General features: G+C 42.2%; 2 protein-coding genes across 2 annotated transcripts in view; both read right to left on the bottom strand.

The window, feature by feature from the left end:
* TMEM62 (transmembrane protein 62) overlaps positions 1–23,286 on the bottom strand; it is a 190,430-nt gene that overhangs the window by 78,756 nt on the left and 88,388 nt on the right. The window lies entirely within an intron of this gene.
* Positions 6,475–23,286, bottom strand: part of MIDEAS (mitotic deacetylase associated SANT domain protein) — a 50,758-nt gene continuing 33,946 nt past the window's right edge. The window contains exons 3-13 of the mRNA XM_066321273.1: positions 22,085–22,405; positions 20,793–21,138; positions 20,304–20,370; positions 13,312–13,454; positions 12,319–12,422; positions 11,462–11,537; positions 10,216–10,304; positions 8,942–9,091; positions 8,559–8,738; positions 7,964–8,163; positions 6,475–6,869 (exon numbers count right to left, since the gene is read on the bottom strand). Of these exons, the coding sequence (XP_066177370.1) occupies positions 6,665–6,869; positions 7,964–8,163; positions 8,559–8,738; positions 8,942–9,091; positions 10,216–10,304; positions 11,462–11,537; positions 12,319–12,422; positions 13,312–13,454; positions 20,304–20,370; positions 20,793–21,138; positions 22,085–22,405 (1,881 nt within the window). The 3' untranslated portion in view covers positions 6,475–6,664. The remainder of the gene's footprint in view (positions 6,870–7,963; positions 8,164–8,558; positions 8,739–8,941; positions 9,092–10,215; positions 10,305–11,461; positions 11,538–12,318; positions 12,423–13,311; positions 13,455–20,303; positions 20,371–20,792; positions 21,139–22,084; positions 22,406–23,286) is intronic.

The following is a 23,286-nucleotide window of genomic DNA, read 5'->3' as shown; positions in this document are numbered from 1 at the left end:
ACATAAATATTTTTCAATCTTTTAAGACACTGGTTGTCAGAATTTATTCTTAGGTTATAAGGGAAAAGTATACTACTGTTATATGTGGAAAAAAAATCCAGGTAAGTTAGAGAACTGGCTGGTCTTTATTCAGTACAAAATTACTAATTCACTTTGAATTTAAATTCTGTTAACAGTACTATACAATCACTTCCATTAAACCCAGGTAGGGGAAGACTAACTGATTCATAAGCTTCTCTAATAGAAACTTCAGCCTTCTGTAGACCATGTCACTGAAATGTAATTTCAAAACTGTGATATAAAGAAAACTCTTCCTACCGCACAGCCCATAGCAGTTGGTCTCAATAATGACAAGAGCAGCATCCTACAGTGATGGTTGTAATACTATTTAGAAAACATATAGAGTTACTGCAGAACTCCTCAGTGTACCACTAACTCAAAGCTTACTAATCACTAAAATGCTTTATAAGATTTCTTTCAGTAGCTGAAATAACTTCCAGAAGCTTGGGCTTAGATCCAGCAGTTAAAAAAAGACAGAACCCAAATTGCTCAAAATGTGCGGGTTTTTTGATTGTCCAAGGTTTGTTTTGCACAGCCTTGGATTTAGTGCAAAGTACTAAACTTCAGCCCTTTTGCTAGCTGGCTTTGATAGGGAAGCAAATGCATGACTTAAAGCCTTAAAATTATGGTCTGTTACCTCAAGTGAAGGCTTTGGTGTTCCCTGTCTCTTCACACACCAAGCAAAATACTTTTCTCCAAACACTATTGCTGATCAACTGCCACAGGCACAGGACTAAACTTAAACAAGGACTTCTACACTGAGCTGAAAAAATTAGTGTTTTCATGTCTTGGATGGAGTCTTTCTCCCGCCAGCTTTGCCAAAAATATTGAAATGAAAAGGTCGGCATGAATTAACAGGTGTGCTGCCTTAGGTCCTAAGTGCAGGAGTCACAGGAGACCAGTCAGGGACTGATAGACATTTCTGCCATCTGCTTTATGTAGCATTTGTAGCTTTTAAAGACATCATGTCCACAGGTGTGAGAACACCTGTGTAGTCTCGTTAACTAAAAGGTAAAATATCAAAACAGAACGAAGATGTTTTGAGGATAGATGGAAACATATTTAAAACCCACAACAAGAGATCCAACTGCTGCCAGAAGAAACAAAACACGTGCTGTGTAACAAACCTGTTAAACCCCCCCATTAGATTCAGGTAACAGTGCGTTTAAGAAAGTATTTACTAAAAGTTTTTTCCAACTTTGTCACTGAGAAGTGTGATACAATCTGATCTACAACTGAAGCCATCCCAGAACTCACATCTGATGCAGGCCCGTCAGGTACTGAGTTACTCCATGATGTCTTTGCCTTGCCCATGTTCTTTGTAGTTGTTTCAGGCAGGGTCAGAATCCCACTGGCCTTATTTCCAGCACAGCAGGCCTAGAACTATTCCCCAGGAATTCCTAGCACACTTTCAAGGTTGTTTCTTTCTGGGAGGGTGTTGGCTTGGACTGGGACACACATCCCACGAACACTTCTGTAAAGCAGCGGAGCTGCAGATTTCTGTGGTCTCCTACAGCCACACTGCCAGTTACTTTCTTGGATGGGAGGCATAAAACACAGTGCAGGCTTGTGTCTCAGGAGAGGCGAGAAACAGCCTCGAGGGCTGCTGTGGAAAGCACAGGTGAGTACGGAGAGAGAGCAGAGCAGCCAGAAGGATTCGAGACAGCCTCCTGTGCATCACAGCCTGCACAGCCCCTGGCCACTCCCTCATACCATCAAAAAAATCAGCGAAGAAACTACTTTTTAAACCTCATTTAATAAAAGGTTTTTTAGATATATAGAGGATATTAAGTAAATAAGTTACATAGTACATTACAATCACATCTGCAAGATTTCCTTTAGTGTATTAATATTTTATAAAAAAGCACACAAAAAATAAATTCAGTCCAGTCTATCACAACTGTACAGCAACAGGTAAATATATTTATATATGTACATTTTAAACATGTAACAGTCTTTTAAAAGGTGCCCTAGGCAGCAGACACATAAAAGGAAGTGTCTGCTCACTTGTTAAAATAAAAGTAATATACTTTATTATAAAGCATTTATACAGTAATTACAAAGGCTGACTGCTCCTGTACAGTACACCAAAGCTTTGACTACAAATTTAAAAACAGAACATAAAAAGAATGAACACAAAAAAAGTTTATATCAAATCTGAACTACAAGGGGAAAAATACATGTGGAGAAGCTGCAGGAAACTTTTTTAAAATACACAATTACATTTCTATAAAAATATAAGTTGTCTTCTAATCTGGAGAAGTTAAGGGTTTTTTCAGGCTCAGCTGTCAGTGGAATCTTAGTCTTGGAAAAAAAGATCCTTAGACAGCTTGGGCTTCAAAGTTTGTGTCTTCCTAACGTATGACACAGGAGAGAAGGAGGGAAAGTAAAGCAGCTGAACCCAAGTGAGGAATTTACATGGAAACTCACCCCCCAGAAATCAAACACAGTTTGTAGACTTGCTTCTCTGTCTCTTTAAAGCTTTATAAACTTCCAGACATACATCAGAAGATAAAGCAGGGAGAAAGTTTGTGTGGGAAAATATGTATTAGAGTAAGGTTTCTGGTAAGCATTGGACTAAATGTGCCATTGTATGAAAGCAGACAAGACTCCTATGGCTATAGTCCTTCCTACTCCCATTTCTTTAAAATACAATAGGTATCAGTAGGAACCTTCTAGGCCACTGCCTGAAACAGAATTAAGAAGTGTGTAACTGCTGAGAGTGAGAAAGATCACGTTTGTGATTTAAGAAACACTTTTTTTGCAAAGTGTTGATTTTAATCTAAGCTTGTTGCAATGATAAAAATGACCAAAAGCCTCAGTCTGATAAATTAGAGATTATTTTTAGTTAATTTGGACTTAGTCTACAACGGGTTTAACAGATGAGTTACCTTTAAGCTTTTGAATTTCTATCTTTGCCCTGCCTTTAAGCAGCTACATCCCTACCTGTTTCTAGCCAGCGAAACGCCATGGTCCTGCACAGCTAAGTGAAATTCTGTAGGCCTTCAACTTTACAGAGCCAAGCTCTCTCTGATACCATCACCTGTATCAGTAAAAGAACAAACATCAAATAAATTAAAATGCAGAGTGGTCCTTGCAGCTAGACTGCAAAACACCTGCAGTTATATCAGATATGCATCACAAGTGCATGCATCTATCTAGTAATTACATACACACACAGTCTTACAAAACTCAGATGCTATCCCATGCAGATCACAAACCTGAAAGACTGAATCTATCTGTAAAGGGCAGGCAGAAGCACAGGCAGAAGTGATCAGGGCAAACGTGACCTGTCACTGCATCTCCGTGATGCCCAGCGCTGGCATCAAGACTCAAGTAGGTAATGATCTGAAATACAGCCATCTGACTATGGGGTATATGACCACCTGAAGCCTGATCTTGCACTGTAAAAGGCAAATCTATTAATACACATTTACAGAATTGCATTCTATAAATATTTGTTCCCATATAAAAGAACTAAAGTGAAGAGACACTTTGTTCAAATTAATGACTTTCTACTGCCTGTTTCCTAAAGTAGCCTCAAACCCTTACACTAAATGGTGTTAATCAAAAGGCCTTTAAACGATAGAAAATAATGAGTATGGAGCTTTAAAAGAGACGTATCAACAGAACATTGACAAGAATTTTGTTTGTTTGGGGTGGGTTTTTTCAATCTTAACTGGAGTAACAAACTTGACACTCTGCTGCAGTAAAGAACCACTGAAATTATTTTTCCCCCAAAAAGAGTAGGAACATAACTCATTCCAGACTAGAAAAATTCCATTTAAATGCTTTGTCCACAAAAATTGGGAGTTGTCTACTTAGGTTTTGTTCTTTTTTAAAAAAACAATTCTCTGCCAGCTTTTGCTAGTAGGCAAGTTCTAATTCAAATGCAGGATCAATTCCAAACTCCTACTGTAAGCCAGTAGGTAGGTAGAAGGCTTGATTTGCTTGTTTGTCTTTTAGGATGACACTTGGAGGAGCTGTTGCCCTTACTAACATGCCAGAAAAAAAAGTCTTATTTGGAAGTATGCTCAGAAATATACTCATTCCAACTTGATGCCACTTACTTGGCACATTTACCTGATTGTAGTCAGCCCTGCTAACCCACAGCTGTTATAGATGTTATCTGCAGAAAAAGCCCTTTTCTGATTCTCTTCCAGTGACAGACTGTATCCAGTTCTGTTCTGTTCTACTTATACGGCAGCAGGATGGGAGAGAAACAACCAGTACTGAAATCAGCACAAAATATACACAACATTTTTATGCAAGTAAAGAAAATCTCTGATTTGTTCTGATCAGCATTTCAATGGCTTGTCCTTGATAAGAGGAAAAATTATATCAGTTTCCTATAATAGGGAAAAATCAGTGAAAGATCTGGCCTTTGGAAGACTATAATAATGCTTGCAGTTGCTTCACCTACTGCTCCTCCTGACACAGGGTGCTAAAGCTTCTGTTCTCTCCAAGGGCCCTAAGATAATGGCAGATAAGCATTTTCTATAATTTATAAAATTAAAACAATAAAAATCAACACTGAAATCCTTAAGAGGAAGACTGATCTGCTTAAGCTTCTTTTTAAAGAAGCAGCTTTTAGTTCTTTGCCGGTTTTGAATTATTTTAACAGTTCATGATGTGCCATGTGCTTCTGGGTTAGCCAACAAGATCCATTCAATGTAGGAACATGGAACAGTCATCCAAATGCTGAAAGGAACCCCAGTTTTGATAGGAATGAAAAATACAATCTTGACAGAAAATTGAACACTTGCAGGTGAAAGTGTCAATTTTGCAAAGAGTGCAGTCCTTAATAATGTTCCTCCTGATTTTGTAGGAGTAGTATCTGTTTCTGCTATTCAGAAAAACTGTTCTATGCAAAAGCATAGATATGTCAAAGTGAGCGTTGTATAGTACACAGCCTCCCAAACAAAAGAGTGAAGCCATCATGGTTGCACAAAACTACAGGGCAAGAAGAATGACAGATGACATGCTGGAGTTATAGCTCTTTCTACAGTTAACCAGGCATTTATCTAGCAGCTGGAAGGGTCAAGATTTAAAAAAAAAAACCAAACAGACCTGCCTGTCAGGCACACTCTGTAGTTCACGTACAACAACATCTCTTGGATCCCTGCTGGGGAAGGCAGGTGTGACCAGCTCCTTCAGTATGGTCTGGTATTACATAGTGCCAGCACCTGAGAAACTGGGGATCAGTGCTGCTCCTAAGGACTGGAAGGAGGGAGGGAGCTGGGCAGCTGGGCTGCAGGATGGCACCAGCTGGCCATGAACCACAAGTGATCCCCTGCGTCCTTACAAATAACAAAAAATGTGGGCTATGAAGATGTACAGAACAATCCTGTGTGAAACTCACATCTGTCACCTGGGCCACTTCTTCTTAACTCTCTTTCTTTAACCAGCAGCTTTTGGTGGCTAGACTTTTTGGGCTACTAGCTTGTGTCAGTTCTGAAGGAAGAGTCAGCCTTTCAGCAAAGAGCACAGCTCATAACAGGACAAGCCAGCAGGTAGCAGTGCCTAGCCACTGGTGTGCAAATAGGTGACAAGCTTCTCCTGTACATACTGACAGCAACTGTCTGCAAAACTAGGGCCCCACCATAAAAGCTTGATGATGGCAATTTCAAGGAGTAAATGAGGGCTGCTACAAGACCAAAGAGGATATTGAGAGGTAAAAACATTCACAGAGGGGTCACTGCTGGAGATAAGAGTCCATTCCTCCCATTTCTGAGGTGCACACAATCCAGCACACAAGATCTGGGTTCATTTTCACTAAATAAACTTGCTCCCAATCATGTAAATTCAAACCCAGGAGTTTTCATTTCAAATTGCACTTGTGAAGCCCAGACTCTTTTAAGTTAATCAAAGGCTGACTATTTTGTTTGCCAAGAGACAACCTGCAAGGCCAGTGGCTACTCTAATCCTACAGGGTATTTTTATTTCTACATTCTTAATTCCGTAAGATAATTGACCTCAGGCTTCCATTTGAAAAATAAAATTTACTCTCAAAAGGAAGAAGAGTGTCTTGCTCATCGCACTTTTCATTTCTGTGAAACAAAGGTAAAAATGTTCCTACAAAACTTTTTGTCTGCCTGAATAACTGCTCAGAAAGAAAGGCAGGAAAGCATAAAAGGAAAAAGAACTTGCTGAGAAAGAAACAACTAGAAATCAGCAGTGTCACAGTAACTGGATACACTTAGCTCAGAGTAGAGCTTCATATTCTTGCTCCAGTCTGGAAACCTTTATGTCTAAGAGTCCCACTACCACAGTTCCTGACAAGAACAGAAAGAAAGGTCTGACTGACCTGAGAGAACTTACTTCCACTGCAGGTGACATTGTTCTATTATGTACCTCAGATATCATTATTATAAATAGAATAGAAATCTTCTTAGTCTTTTAAAAAAATCCAAGTTGAAACAAATCTTGTTTATCCATCATTCAGTACTGGCAAGGTGAAGTGGAACACGTGGTATGAGGAAATGGCAGCACTGAAACCAAAACCTGATGGTTCAGGTAAGAAAAGTGCAAGCAAAAAAAAAGTGAGACCACCGAGAGGGAGGTTGGGTCCAGCCTTGCTACTCCCCCCACTTCTGGCCTGCTGCTATATTTCTCCGTCTTCATCCGAGCTGGCGCTGCTGCTCCCGCTGCTGCTGCTCCCGCTGTCGCTGCTCTCGTCCTGCTGGGCGTGGCTGCGGGCTGCTGCCGCCGCCGCCTCCTTCTCCTGCTGCTTCAGCGCCGCCGCCTTCTTCTCCTGCTCCGCGTGGCTCTTCATGTGAGCACTGCGGCTCTTCACCTTGTAGAACACCCTGAGAAAGGCACACACGTACATTAGCATTGGCCTCTCCTATGGCCTCCTTCAGCACTTCTCCAGAACAGCTTCTGCTGCCCCGGCCTCAAGTTCATGAGCTTCAGCTCCGGAGCTCCTGCTGGCACTGTGATAGAGCACCCGCAAACAGCACTCTGGCATGTGCCAGCGCAAGGCCCAGCGCTAGCAGGAGATCCTGAGCACCCTCAAACCACTCCCTTCATTTCTTACCCTGGCCATTTATCATTCAGCTCTGAGTTCAGAAGGACCGTGCTGGTATCTGAATTATGCACGTGCTGCTTAACACAACACGGCCCTGGTTTTCAGGCGTACCCCTGTGCTGCAACAATACAATAAGCATGGAGGCAAATGATGGCCCAATGCCACTCCTGAGCCTTGTCCACAAAGCTCAAAATGCTTGAGCTTTTTCCAGTCGACTCTACCTTTTGGTGATTTGTTCCTCCACCCTCCACCATTAACTATTTGGATTTTGCATCAAGTGCCACAAGTGAAGCTCAGACACCATTAAGAATCCTTGTCTGCTTGTCCTGTTGTTTTAAGAGTAAGCAACTTATATAGGGAACTGAATTTTCTTGACAGTTATGATTCTGTTGGCAACAAACCTACAAAAAATACTAAAACTGTGTGAGGAAATACGAATATATTTCACATCCACCAAAGACATCTGCAAATTTAACCAGATGAACTATGTACCTACTGGCCTAATAGCTGCTGCTATAATGATGGTAGTGTCATGGTTCTACACCACTGTTCTTAAGTCTATACCATGTTCTTTGTATGTGATCTAGCAAGTACTTCTTGTTACAAAAAGGTAAGCATTGCAGAGGGACAACACAGCAGCTGCTGCAAAGTGCACCAAATACTATTCACAGTTGAAATGTAGGTAGTATCTCATGCCATCTGAGGAAAAACAAGCCTTAATCTGCAAGTATTAGTAGGGCAGTAATTAATTAAAATTATTGCCAATGTCTATGGCCTATATAGAAAGACTGAAAGTTCATTTGAGAAAAAGCTTCCACAGGAGATACCCTACTGTGATTCTGTGACTATTGCTGGAAGCAGAGTTGGTCTTACCTGCCACATTTTTTACATGGAAATGTGTTTTCTGTGTTTTGTGTTTTAGTGGTAGCATCTGATTTTATCTTCTGTTTCCTCTTCTTCCTCTGCACTGGAGCAGTAATAGGCTTTCGAGGCCTCACTGTTGTCTCCCTTGGCTTCCTCCCAACTCTGCCCATGACGGTTGCCTCATGACTCCTCATATTGGTGTCGCTGGCCTTTGCAAAGAGGAGAAGAGTTGAGGCAAAGTGACACTTAAACCCACCATCAGAAGGAAAACAGTGGTTGAGCTCCTCTGCTTCACTCATTCCAGACAAATGTTTTATTTAATGAGAAAATCTTCAGGCTATTTTATGGACATTTCTCATCTTGGCCCTCTGTGTGTACCAGCCATAAAGTATTCATTGCATTTTTCCACCTTATACATCCCAGTTCTCCCATCACAGCACACAGTTTGACTGATAGTAACATTGAGCTATCTCAACCCAATCTCTTGCTCCAGAAATAGTTAAAGATAGAAACTTTTTGCATCTGGAACCACTCATCTGTTTTCTAAACTATTTGCAGGGTGAAGGTGGCATAGAAAGCACAACATGCACAATGCAGCACTTACTATTGCCCCATCCTGTAGTGTCAGTTCATCTCTCAGAGCATCGGCACTCCTCTTTCTGTTATCCAACCCTTCCTCTGCCTCCTCTTCTTCTTCCTCTTCCTCCTCCTCCTCCACATGCCCCTGCTCCTCACTGAAGATGTCCCTTCTGAGAGGAAGAACACGTGCAAACCTGTGGGAACTCTTCACCAGAAGATAAAGGAAATGTTAATTTTGATATCTGTAAGTAAATGACATTACATGACACAGGACACTGATTTGTGAGTCTGGACTCCTGTGGAGAAGCCAGATTGTTTGTGCTTTTGATTTGACCAGTAAATGAGACAACACACAAGACTTCAAACCACAGCCCAAAAGAGGTAAGAGAAATTTAGGAGATTACTTACCTTGATGTCAACTTCAGCTTCATCTTTCATGGATCTCTCATTAGCACCATCAATGTCCCCAAAGATTAAGGTCCCATTCCGACCAATTTTCACCTGTTTCTTGTATGTGTAGTAGAATTCCACACACTGAGCCACTGTTTTGGTTTTTATCTGTTGTTTAAAAAACATGGAAGTCCAGTGGATTACTTGACTTTAAAAAGACTTATAAATAATACTAGGGGTGCAATAAATACACTTTGTATTTTCTTTCCTTGGTAGTCTCCATTCCACCACAGCTGCTGTTCAAGCCTCCTTTTCTGTGTCACATTGACCTGTTTGCCTCATCCCACAGCCTATCCCCTTCTGCCATTGTTATTCACTGAGAACTAGAGGACAAACTTTCCGAAGAAAAGCTGGTTAATGTAAAGGTGACAGAACCTGGAACTTTGTAAGCTTAATGCACCTCTTAGCCTCTGAAATGTTCCAGTTGAGCTATCAGGCTTGGCAGCAGCCTCTCAGTTTTATGGGGGAGCTTTATTTTGCAGCAGCACTTCAGAGAAGACCAGACCAGAATACCGATCCAAAAATGGAAGTGAAGGTTTGCAGCCCTTTCCTGTTTTGGCCACGTGCATTTTGTAGGCATATGGTGGTAGACAATTATCAGCACAGACTTGTGACCATCTACATATTCTACACAAGTGATTTTTCTAAAAGGTTTGAAATATATTCTTAGCTTCTGAGCTTTTGCAATTTAAATGCCTTTGGGGAATTTATTCAGTAAATATATTTGCAGCTCCTGGTTTTGCACTCTCCTTCAGTGATTTCCCCATGTCAAACCTCATCGAAATATGGGAGTGATTATTTTTACTATCATTGTCACAACACTGGAAAGAGATCTAAAGGATGCATCATTCTCATATCCTTCTTTGGTCCTCTCTACCAGTGGCAAAGATGTGTTTCTTTTTAGTTTTACCAGCAAGCCATTTAAGCCAAACACTGCCAGTGCTCTGTAAATGTGTTCCGCAGAGGAGATATCTCCAGCATGGACTAATGGAAGTAATGCAGTTTAAGTACCAGGGTTAAGTAAACAGCAAAACAAGTATTATTGCTCTAGCTTGCTGGTGAGATTTTATGCTGTGCTGGATGCTGACATTTTTCTGAAATATTTTGAGTGCAGGACCTAATGCTTAAAACTGAGGTTTCAGAAAAATCAAGACTAAACTTCCTGTATTAAATGTTCAACAAACATGTAAAAATGTATCACAAAACCAACCAACCAAACAAAAGTAACTTACAAGCTTTTGGACCAAGAAAAAGTCCTTCTTGTAGATTGCAATGCCTTTGTTGAATAGCTTTTTTTCGGTAACCTTCCAATTGTCTGATCCTGTAAGTAAAAATAAGTTGTAATGGAAGCCCACACAATTTCAAATGTTTACTCTTCTACATACCTTTTTCATGTTTGCCTTAAATAAGACCAGTACACACATGTGAGAGTGCAGCCTCTCCTCGAACCTACTACAGAAAAACTGAGATTGCTGTTAACTCCTCCCTTACTGCTCCACCTCAGCTCTCCCCTCAACACTTCCTTTGTGTTAGACCTAGTGCTCATCACCATAGGTTAACTCAGCTCAGCTTGCAAAAACCACTCAATTAGATGAACTAAGATGCTGCCCAAGCAAGGTGAAGTGACACACTTCATATGTCTGACTGGTGGCCCAGTCATATGATTTTATAGTAGGGAAATGGTGGGGCAGGAGAATAGGCTTTTCTCTTTCAGCAGCAATCTGTGCTTGAAGATTTACTAGATCTCCAGTATTCCTCAAATATTCCTTGCCTCTAATAATAAACACATTTTGAGTCCTCTCCTTCCTTATAGATATTATTCAAGTAATATTTGCCAACAACTACAGAAGGAATGTGTAATGATGAAGAAATGTAATTTCTATGCTTTGTGGCACCAGCTATTTTAAGTCTCTCTACCACTTTACATCAGGTCTTTCAGGTGACCTGGGTCACTCCAGACCACTGAAGTCAGTGTCACACAGCTGACTATTATCTAACTAGGTGCAAGACTATGAAGGCAGTTTATGGCATTTAAATTTTGCAGAAACACTAACAGGTATCCATAGTTGGCTGAGACGTCTTCAGGAGGCTTGAAAACTATTCCCCATAAAACCCCTGCTTAACTCCACCCTGGAAACTCATGCCAGAGAGGCTATGATCCTAAGGTTACCACAGCCTTTCTTGTACATACTGGCTATCTTTCTTCATTCTCTGTGGCTTAGTGCAAATGATTACCTGCCCATTTCCCCATGAAGAAAATCAGAACTCAGACCCATGTTCAGAAGGATGAAGTGTTTCTTACATTTAAAGTGTCGTAATTAGCACAAGCACGGTTTCTGGCAAGCAATCACTTGAGTTACAAGAGAGGAATGCTCTTTTAATCTTCTTGTGATGTAACAGAGTACCCCCAAATCAGAAAAGGATAGAAAAAATCCTGTATTATAAGCAGGCAGCACAGAGCTGTTCTGGTTAACAAACCTGTGTAGTGATAATCTGCCAAAGGGTGGGTAGGCGGTCGCACTGGCTTCTTCAATAGCAGTTTGGTCAGAGCTCCCTTGGATAAACACAAGTAAAATAATTAATTTAATGTGTGGGGTATTAAAAAAAAAAGATCAGGCAATTGTTAATCCCCTCTTTTCTGTGGCAAGCTAACAGGAAAGAACCAGAGCAAAGTTTACCACTTGGGACAACTTTAAAAATCATATTCTTGACTACCTACATAATCTTGGGTACCACAGGCAAGTGTCACATTCTTGGCACCTCTTCACATCTGTGAATTGACACAACCACCAGGGTACTGGGAGAGAGTTAATTCCATAGACAGAGACCTTGCATCAGTTTCCTCTCACTAACCAAGGGCCTATTACAGACACATCCAAAAATGCTGCCCTAAATGATACCTGTCTTACACATCCAAGGAAATGTATTCTGATCTCACAGGAATAAGCAATATTTCAAAATAAAACACTCATGTGACTGAAAGATTACACACACAAACCCCCCACCTCTCAAGCTGCTTTTTAGTTTTCATTTAAAACAGAAAAGCTTTCAAATTTTATAGGAAGGAGACAATGGCGTTTGCTTTCACTGGCAGTTTAAGCCACCTGAACAATGAGCTCCTGCTGCCAGAGGCAGTCCTGCTCCTCCCTAATGCCAACAACAGCATTCACAACCATGGGCTGGCAGAAATCTAACACACATACACAAAAATTGCTTTCTGTTTGATCTCTTCTCCAGTGCAAGTCCATGCAGTCTCACAAGTGCCAGTGCCAGTGGTTACCTGACCATCCTTAACATCTTTTACCACACTGAGGTGAAGAGCTGGGCAGACTCACCAGAATGCTTCCCTTTTCTTCATGTAAGAAATGCAATGCCAGCTCCTGGTTGGTTCCAGCCCCAGGAAAAATGCTTGAACATGCAGCAGCTAGCAGGTTTTCCACTATTTCCACCGAGGTACCAAAAAAAATAATCAGAAAAGAAGATTAAATTGAAGTTTCCTACAGGATTTGCATGGTCAATTACCTCTTTTGAAGGAGCAATAGACAAAACAGAAAGTAAAACTCAGAGAAGCTGAACGTCCATGCAAATTTATCTGGGTCAAATTTGGACCCTGGAACTCATTAGACTACAAGGTCATGCAGCACTATTTACACTATAGTTGTAACTGTGTTGTCAACTGTAGTTGTTGGCAACACTATTTACATAGAGTTTCTTGCAAATCTCCTCCCTCCTCTAATGTCTTCCCACCTCCCTTCACCTCAGACATTTCTTGAATTCACCCTTATATTGTCAATTTCCATTTCACAAAATCCTTTTTTCTCTCTCATTCAAATATTTCTTCAGGCTTGCCGACTTCCTCTTCCCTTCAGGATTTATACAGGCCACAACCCACGTGCAACAAAAGCAGACAGCTCCCCAAGTCTGCTACTAGCTACCACAACTCCTACTTCCTCATCCTGACTTCTGTCTACAATTGATTTTTTCAAAATACTATTACATCTAGAACATCCCAGGAGTTGAGTGTGTGGCTTTCAAACATTAACAAAACCAAGGAAGCTTCACTGAGCAAAAGGCTGTTCTTGGCCTGACAGAAGCAACGGTCTCAGTTTTTTCACAATTAAAAGAACCAATCCTACCAACCTCCTCTTGCCCCATACATGCAATCTGATAAACAGGTTTTGTTCCTCAAACTGTTCTCAAGACCACTCAAAGATGCCACTTGAATGGCATCTCTAAAAGATTTCTAATTATGCTTACAGTAGATATGTGGTTACTCCTACAATCACTGTGACAGCTCTGTCTGCTTGAACAGCCTTTCACCTTCTTACCATTCTCTTGGGTGACTTTGTTGGTTTCCAAGTCACCCCACGGCTGCCACACCAGCTCTGCTTTATGTTCATCAGCTTCTGCCAGGGATCTGTCTTGGAGTAATGGGATTTCTGCTTGAAAGCGAGTTCCTACATTTATTCGTCTGCAGAGAAGCAAAAACATCACAGTCAGGCCATCTTTATAACATCCAGAAAGTCTCCATCTCTGCTAGAAACACTAATGAAGAACCAAATGAAGAACCAAATGCATATACAAATGCAGGCTCTTGCATACAACACCAACAGTGTTGTAGGTTACATAAATAACTCAGAAGTTAAGAGGTTTTACATCTATTACCCATTACCCATCCATTACCCAAAAAAATAGTTCCTATTTTTTTATCAGTATAGATTGAAACTGTATTTAAATTTGCAGCCCCTAATAGCTGTTCAAAGAACAGCTATTAGCTTCCAATAATCATCACTTTTTGAGAGGCTCTCATACAGGGTGCTCTTATAGCAAGCTTGCTCCTCAGGCATAAGATAGGTGAGCCTGTTCCACTATTAACATTTTGTCAGCCAACAACTGAACCAGAGTCTCCAAAAATCCTTTTCAACCTAAACACTGCCATCTGGTCCAACTTCCCATTCAAGGCAGGATCAAACTTTGGTCCTTTATGACCTTGACACAAGCTGGTGTCTTCTAGGTACTCTTTCTAACAACTGAAACCAAAAATATAAAACAATGAAACCTGTATTGTTCATTTTGTACCAAACCCAAATTCTATCCTTTTAGCAGCAATCTCATACTTTTACATCTGAATTAGCAGACATTTTTCATTACATGCAACCCAGAGAGCACTACATTTGCTTTGGGTCAAGTGACCATCCACAGAGATTCTACTCTGTACTAGCAAATGCGCTTTTGTGCACAGAGGTGGGTACTAACCCTCAATGAAAGATTGTTCTAGTATGTACTTAATGTAAAAGTGTTCTTCATTCAGATATGAGTCAACTAGCACCACACTGGTAGCTCTTGACATATTGAAGTGTAGAAAAAGAAGCTCTTTTTTGGAGAGAGCAGATCAGGCACTGCCCAGAAGACTATAAAATTCTGGAGTTGCCTCACTAGAAAAAAGTAAAACTCCCTGCCCAGGGCAAGGTTTGCTGTAGGGTTTGATTTATAATTGTAAAAGTGTTTAAGGTATGTTCTCACCAGAAGACCCTATGGGAAAGGCACAGCTGCAGACTGGAACGGTTGGAAGTCAGCTGAAGGATGAGAGGCATTTAGAAGTGAGGAGGGATAGGCAGAAAGGTGATTGAATGGTGTGGACAGCAGCACTGCAGCTGGGCCGTCAGTGGGTGCCCTCCTTCTGTTGAGTTCTGTTAGGTCTCGGTTTGTTTTCAGTCACGTCAGGTGGAGAAGAAAGGTATATAAAGGGTGAGATTTCTACAATAAACTGATCTCCTGGATGCATAAGGGGGTCAAAGTTGCTTTGCTCCCCGTTGCTACGAATGGCTGGCCCGAATCAGGACCTTTAAGGAGGCTCAGGGTGCACGGACCGCTCCAGCAGCAGCTCTCACTAAGTCAAGGAACCAGGATCCGGGGGTAGGATCCTGGAGGAGTTCAGGAAAAGAACTCAAGGAATTGACAGTCCGTGCACCTCACCTGGGGGGTGAGTAGACGAGTGAGAGCAAAGATGGGAAGAGAAATATCCCTGGAACAAAGCAGGAGCCCAGGCCAGGCACGGTGGCTCCAACATCGGCAATTTATTAGTATGGCTGGTGTGAAGTTAAACACCCTGCTGGACTGGGTGTCTAATAATGTTAAAGATCTTCCCCTTAATGGGCCCCTACAATTAGAAGTTTGGCAAGCGGTGGGCCAGACACTTTTTAATATCGCCAGTCAAGGCGATGGTGAAGTTTGTGGCCACTTCTCTACACGAGGCACTGTTACGGCAGCTATTAAAGGAAATCACGTGAAGACCGGCCACTACGCAGCTTCGGAAGTTGACTCCCCTGAACGCTCAGCGCTACCAGGACCTTTATGTGGCCCTGAGATCAGCTCATACTCCCTGAAGTTGCCTGACCTGAGATTACCCCAAACCCTGCGGAGCTGCCTTACCCTGATAAAGATCTTTGTGCGGTCGAACCCCTCGGCACGGAGTTCCCACACAAGGAGCAAGCGGTTGCAGCGCTTTCTGCCCAAAACGGCGGGGTTGTATTAAGACGCATGGAAGCCGCCATGAAGGAGCGCGACGCCCCGACCCAGCTTGCGGGGAACTGGACTGTGGTCGCAGCCTGAGGCCCCTCCTCGCCCTGGAGAGCAATTGCTCTGGCAGGCCCGCACCCGCCGACAGCGGCCGTGCCCGTGTCCTCCGTGGCTGGCAGCTGGGAGCCCACGGCTCCCGACACCGGGTTCCTGCTCGGCGTATCCCTGGCTGGGCCAGGAGAGCCCGCCGCCCAGCTGCCACTGGACACCACCGGTGCGGGCTGCCCGCTGGCCCCGGAGAAGAAGCCGAGAGTCGCAGTGCCAGGACGGGTCCGCCGTGGCCCTTCCGAGCACACCGGCGGCGGGAGCAGGGAAGCGGCGCGGAGGGGCCCAGAAGCGGCAGCCAGAGCGTTTGGCAGCCGACAGCAGAAGAGCACGGGCCGCGCTCTTCCCGGGCCGCCCGCGGCAGCCAAGCCGGGCAGCGCTATTGCGGGGTGCGGGGCCGCAGCCGTGGGCGGGCGGCTCCCGCGGCGCGGACTCTGCCGTACCAGAGCTGCCGCTGGGCAGCCTGGGCGAAGCAGCGGGGATATCGCTGCCGCGGCTGGAGAAGCCTGCAGGGCTGTGTGGCACGGCCATGTGGCCCTTACACCGAGCCCCAGTGTTGGTGCTGGTAGGCACCGGGACCTTGTGCCTCTGCCTTGCCTCCTTGGAGCAGCAAGCCAGCCTGGAGGCTGCAGAGCAGGGTCATACCCCGGCGCTCTGCATGCCCCTCAAGGCTGGACTTTGCCGGCAAAGAGTCCAAGATGTTACAATCTGTTCTGTTATGTCCCGGTTTGGTTCCACTTATGTCAGGTGGGGAAGAAAGGCATATAAATGCTGAGATTTCTACAATAAACTGATCTCCTTTGGATGCATAAGAGGGTTCATGTCACTTTGTTCCCCATTACTATGAAGTTTGCTATAATTCTCAAGTCTTGGCTTGGTGCCCCACACCTAGCACAATTACGAGAGAAAGAGCATGATCTAGTGCAATAAGGAATAATAACAAAAACTTCCAGGAAATGCCAACCTGCAGATTTTTCTCATCCTCTGAAATGATATACACGTCTGTTATGAAAAGCAGTTTGGAAAAGGTGTGAGGAAGCCTTGAAACAACACATAACCTGGTACAAAAATCCAGAGAGATACTAGCAAGTGTTTCAATATGGTGTTTTGATGTCCTAAGAGACTGTGGTATCAATGGGGAGAAAATAGTAAGGAAGAAGCAAATACCTTAATTCCCTTTTACACCCAATTCCTCATTTTTGTGTTGTCATGAAGCACCTGCATCATAAGATGTCGTGTTGGAAAAGCCCATGTTCAAAAAAATGACTGACTTCTAACACATGTAAAAAGAGATTTTGCAAACTATTTCTTTTGCATCTGTAGCAGATCCAGATCTCCTTATGGGGAACAGTTCATGTGTAAGCAAAGCGATGCAGAAGTTAACTACCCTATACACTTGTTACAGCTTCATCACCCATTCAATCCCACAAGTAGGGTGGGATTCCTTCCTTCAGAATCTGCTAGATGCACAGACTGATGCTAATTTCTTCTCAGTAGGCAATGGCAAGATGACATCAAGCATGACAGATTTAAGCAGGGAAGCTTTAGGCAGGCTGCTGTATACTATCTGTCTTTTTTCCCAAAAACACTATTACCAATACTATTTCCAATATTGAAGGTAAAGCAACAAGGACATTACACATTTCAAATCACAGCCATGGGCAGGGATGAACTGAAGCAGTTGAAAATGTCTCATCTCTGATGCCCTTCGTTGTAACTATTTCAGGATCTGGTTCTCAAAAGTAATTTCATTTCAAATGCAATGAAATTCAAATTCATTCCACTAAAGTGGAACATGTACAAAGAATGAAGAACCCCAAGAAAACATTAAAGTTTGATTTTGAGTATTTTACAGGTACAAAAAACTATTTATAATACTATTTAACTTTCCATTTTTCCGTAACTTGTGCCATTCATTTTGGACAGAAAAAGCACAATCTAGACTAAAATTGAAAAGCAAGAGATTTCATGTAAGACTGAGAAGACCTTGCTAAAAAAGCAAAGCCAAACAGCCACCCTGGTAAACCAGCCCTCCTTTCAGAGCACACCGAGATGGACTGCAGAGTGATGTTCATGTGGAGTGTTCTACTCATTGTGATTAGTCTTGCTTGCTGTTATGGCATGCAGTTTCACTGTGGAGGAAAGGGTTATGGACTACAATTTGCCCTAGGAGGGAGGATGACTGCTTGAAAAGAACACTTTGCTGTCACTTGGAAACAGATAAAAAGGCGTTTTTGCAGTAAAAAACTGCACTAGGAAATTTGGGAGATTTCGTGTCTCAGGACACGGACTCCTCTGACCTCACTTCTGAGAGGGAAAGAGAACTGGAAAATATGGAGGGAAAGAATGTGGGCCCTCTTGAAAGTTACTTTTCATTTTGAATCTGAACTTGGACTATGACATCTCTGGGCTAGAAAAAACTGAATTACACCCCGTACTTGCAACACCCAAATAAAACCAGAGTTCTACCACAAGAGTTGACCTGGATAAGCTAAATTTGGCCTGCCCTGAGCAGGGGCTTGGACCAGATGATCTCCAGAGATCCATTCAAACTATATTATTCTTCTGTTCCTTTACTGATGAAGTCTAGGTTTCAATACATCAAGAGCTCTTGCCTGTAAGTACCAACGGTGCTCCTGGGATGCCCTGGAAACTGAGTGTAACACACAGAATTGAGGATGTGAATTGGCAAGGCAGTTAACGGCTGATGCACAACAGGTATATGTAAAGCTGCCTACTTCAACAGTGACCCCAAGGCTTAGAGGCAACTGAACTACAAAACCAGTAGGATACAAGGATCTGTGACAACAGCTTCCTATTGTACAATTTCACAAAAAATTAAGCTTCATTATCACACTTCCTATTTCCAATCACTGCAAGTAAATAATGTTTTGAGAAACATTAACAGGAGGTTTGGCAAAGCATAAGCAATTAAGAACATTGTACTGGGTAATCATAAGTTTGAGTCAACTTCTGACAAGATCACAAAGCCAATTAAACATTTTTTTTCTTCTAAAAAAATGCTTCCTGCCATATTTTCTTTCAGGAAGATATGTCTACATAATGGACCACAATAGTGCTGCCAAACACAGAATGACACCAGGTTATTAATTTATTGTCATTAAAAGTTAGATCTACCTGCATAAGCATCTGTTCAGTAAGACTTAAGATGACAGTAAGGCAACTCTGCACATAACTACCTTTTGGCAAAAGAAAATTAACTTGCACTACTAAGTTACCATGGTTTGAAATTTCCAGCAAATTTGGAAATTTTCACACATAACTAAAATCACAACTAACTTCATGTCATTAACTTCAGCAATTTAAGCCAACAGACACAGGAAAGACAGCTGTACTATAGAGAGGTCAAAGATCAAGACCTGAGAGGGACACAAAAAATATCCACTCAAGAAGATCCCCTGAATTAACGTGAAATGAACCAACAGGAAAAAGATGAATTAGGCAACTTCCAAAATAAATTTATACAACAATTAATGTGCTTATTTCAATAAATGGGCTTGGTCTAGAGGAGGTTTGCAAAGATGACAAGAAACATCGACATTCATTCACAATTTTAACATTTGCTCAGGACAGGCTGCTGCCACAAGTGCAGAAAACTGAGCTTCAAACAAAAAGGCAGAGAAAAGTTAAAGGAAAAAGGGTGAGAAAAGATAAAATTGTCAGCAAAGGCTCCAATCCATTTTTAAAATATAAACCATTTTGGATAAAAACAAAAGAAACGTTGCATTTACCTGGGCAAAGTTTGAGTCAAATATCTCAAATGTTACAGGATATGCTGCCGAGTTAGAGCAGAGATTCCTGAATGTAAAGTCAGATGCAGAGCCATGTGGGTGTTTTTGTGCCATATGGATGCTTCCATGCCTTGCATCTCCATGATTAGATTTTGCAGGAGTTCATTAATTAAGTAAAATAATGAACTGGAAATACCTTGCTGTAGTTCTGCAGTACTGAGCTTGAACTGATAACACTCCCACAGCATTGGCAAAGGCTGTGCAGAGACATTTGCAATTCTGCTCAGGTTTAGCAGGACTGGCACCGAGCCTAAGCTCACAATTCCAGCTTCAGTATCTCCAGACTGCGTTCCCTACTGCTGCTGTGTCCACATATGTCTGAGGTTTCCCAGCACACAGCCAGCTAAAGACTAACAAGGCTGATTAGCTCAGGGCACACACCCCATCTGCCACTGGCCATAGTGTTTTCAGGCTGAGCTCGCCCCGGAGAGTGAAGTATTCACAGCTGTGGTGCAGCTACAACACACCCCTGATCAGACCAGTCCAAGTGAGAGCTAATTCCAGTTTTCCATGCTACATTCTGTGCTTCCTCTAAAGGAGCATCATCTTCCCAACCCTAAAACAAGCACACAGCATACAAAGAAGTGCTTGTATACAACAACACAGGACAGAGTCACCTTTAGGTAACTAACAGTAATTCAGCCCAGAGACAGATGAGCAGTAATAGAAAGCAGTTAGTGTCACCAGAATTACATTTGCCCAGACAAACACTACTTATCATATGGTGTAATTCTTAATCAAGACAACTTATATTTTGAACCACCAATAAGAATAGCTTTAATACTTCCGAGAGATGCATCGGTCACACAGGGAGCAGCCTGAAGGTTTAGGAGGAAACAAGGAAGCACTTTTACTAAGAGACTCTGAATCTACTGGCTACTTACGGTTCAATGCTGACTGGGGTGGCTTCCCCGACTACCGAAAGAATCGGAGGGGTAACTTCTGAACTATCTGCAACGAGAGGAAAGAACTGCTCAGCTTCACATCTGAGATTTAATTTTCACACAGCTTACAAATACAATCAGAGCTGTCCATCTCTCAAAAAAGGTAGCCCTAGCCTAAATAAAGGAGTTTCGTATGACCGGGAACTTGGCTTTGTCCCCTCAGATCAAGATACTGACAATCTGCAAGGAACTGACTTTTCATTCCCAAGAACGTCAGCAGGGGGTGTTGCAGGCTGCTTGTGAACGCATCGTAACATCCATGCCCAGATGGAGCAACACTGCATTTCCTCTATTCCGCCTCCCCAAACAATCAGGATGAAGCTCCAGTTTCAAACAATCACACCTCCTAAGGGCACGATGTTCCTCCTAATGCTCCACAGCTCCTAATCGTAAATTAGGCAGAAAAGGAAGGTTAGAAATGAAACTTACTTGATCTAAGCAGAGTTCTGTGACCACTTTTGGGAGTCATTGGAGGTGGAACCGAATGACCACTTGAAGAGAGGATAGCGTTAAAATACAGCCCAGATCCTTCTCTCACTGGACTAAGGATTGGTGGAGGAGTGTAAGGAGGTAGCTCAAAGTTCCTGTCTGAAGGATGGTCTGCCAGACGGACAGGTGACCGTAAGTGGCTCTGATACGGAGTAATGTTGGAATAAACAGGTGGTGCAATAAAGGTGCCAGCTTTTGGTGGTATGAAGAGTGGCTCAGGTCTTGGCCGCTGCTTTGGTTTTCGGGCAAAGCCCTCTGCTTCATCCTTTGGAACAGCATCTTCATGCTATTAGAAAAAAAATTACATGGTTAATTTAATTTAAAAGCTCGGGTTGTTTGAAAAACTTCAGTGAGATGACATCATTTTTTCATGGCAGCTCAAAATCTCGATAGGCCAGCTGGAGGATGTCTCAACAATTCACAGAAGAGAGGAAGAACACAGGGAATGGAATGGACTGGACACAGGAACTACGAGGTAGCAGCACTAGCTCATGTGATTATGAAGTTATATTTTACAAGAACTACATGTACATCTGGTCCAACCTACACGGCAGCTACAAAGAGAACAAAAAAGCACAGCAGAACCCTGGTACAGATACACACTGATACCAAATAGTGGTAAGAGAAGAGAAGACGATGTAACAGTATTTTATTAGATGATTAAACATGTAATTGCAGAGAAACCTCCCCAGATGCCTGCCATTTCTCTGGTATCTGAACATTGTGTTGTACTTCTGGATAGAAGAGAGGGAAAAGAAAAAAAATTAGCCTACCCACTCGTCACTACCACACTGCAGGGGAACAATCAAGTACTGACCTTCAGAACTCAGTTAAAAGGTTTCAACTGCATGTGAATAAATCTTCATTTTGGATTTCATTCACATTAAGAGATATGTGCACTACTTAAGAGTTTATTGGTATTTATGTATATATGAAGAAAGCACTCCGGACACAGACAGACTATTATTCTAGTCTTATTGCCCATCTGGCTTTATTCACTGTTAAGTGAATTTAGTGAGGCACTGCCTGGCTTTACTAGCATTAGCTGTAGGTTATGAAAAGCCAGCAGTGCCCAAATATATGGCAATATTATGATAAAAAAAGTCCCCAGACTACATACATTCCAAGTTCAAGCCTTGAAATCGAACTACTTTAATAGAGAAGTTCATGGCTAAAAACGGTGTGATTAAATCTAACAGATATGGCTCATCTTGGCCTTAGTCCATCCATACCTGACTGGAGGTCTCCATGTTTGTGTTACGATTAGATCGCCTCCGAGTGACTATCACAGAAGGCTTCCGGTCACAGGGAGCACGATCGTTGGTTTGGCCTCTCTGGAGCTTTCCATCCTCAGACTTCTCCTTTTCAAGGCTCTGCAAGTCAATTTTTCTCACTGGCACAGACACAGGAATGATAAGAGGCACAAGGCTGTTATCCTCCCGGGCTTTTTTGGGAGCTGGTGAAGAACTGGCAAATTCCACAACACTTTTTGAAGCTGCAGTAGGTCCTGGAGCTGTTACTAGCACACTCTTCTCCTCTGAATTATCCAGTTCCTGAGAAGAAAAATAGATTCCTGAAAAGTTCTGGATTATTTACATAGTAAATGACATATCTCAATTTCAATGTGTATCAAGTTTCTCAATGCAATTTGCAAGCTGAAATGGATTTGGAAGTGTTACTGGAGGTAAAAGAGTACTTCACAATGTCAGTAAAATTTCATAGAATTACTTGAGGATTGCCTGTAATCTCAACTGCTAGAACACTTACACACATCATTCTTAAGAACTGTTTCACTACCTATGTTTTGACATTTTATTTTGTATGTGAATTTGTGTCCTGCTTTATAACTTTCAACAAAGGCTCTTTAGTTTTAGTAATGATCAAAAGCTGCAAGTTATTAATTTCAAGTATTGGATTTCTACTCCAGGGAAGACTGAACCATGATAGTATCTTAATTAAATCTCTCACACACAAAAAAACCCCAAACCCAGAGCTAGCTTTTTGCTTCATCTTTTTTTTTTTTTTTTTTTTTTTTTTCTGACTGTGAAAACCATTAAGCCTTCAGAATAAGCCAGGGTATAAGATTGTGCACACAGACTCTACCATATCAAGAAGATCCAGGACTGCCTCCTTTCAAGACCTTTTATTAGAGTTGGGTTAAGTGTGCACAGAAAGGTTTATCCCATACCTGACCCTCCAGTTTATGAGTCTGACTGCTTCTTTACAGAGACTGCAGATATACACCCCTACTACACAGTGATGGAACACACAATTGTAAAGTCAGAAGTGTCATCCATTGTCCCAGAATAAGTCTCAGGAGAAACTAATGAGGTCTGAGGACCTGCCTTCACTTCAGGCTGGTGACAGGCTCCTGTACTTTCCCATAAAACTACCAATTTTGGATTTGGAGGGCATTCAGCATGTTCATCATGCT

This window comes from Sylvia atricapilla, chromosome 6 (assembly GCF_009819655.1).
Source record: "Sylvia atricapilla isolate bSylAtr1 chromosome 6, bSylAtr1.pri, whole genome shotgun sequence".
Taxonomy (NCBI): Eukaryota; Metazoa; Chordata; class Aves; order Passeriformes; family Sylviidae; genus Sylvia; species Sylvia atricapilla.
Note: the sequence above shows the minus strand (reverse complement) of the source record. Positions and strands in the feature narration are given on the sequence as shown.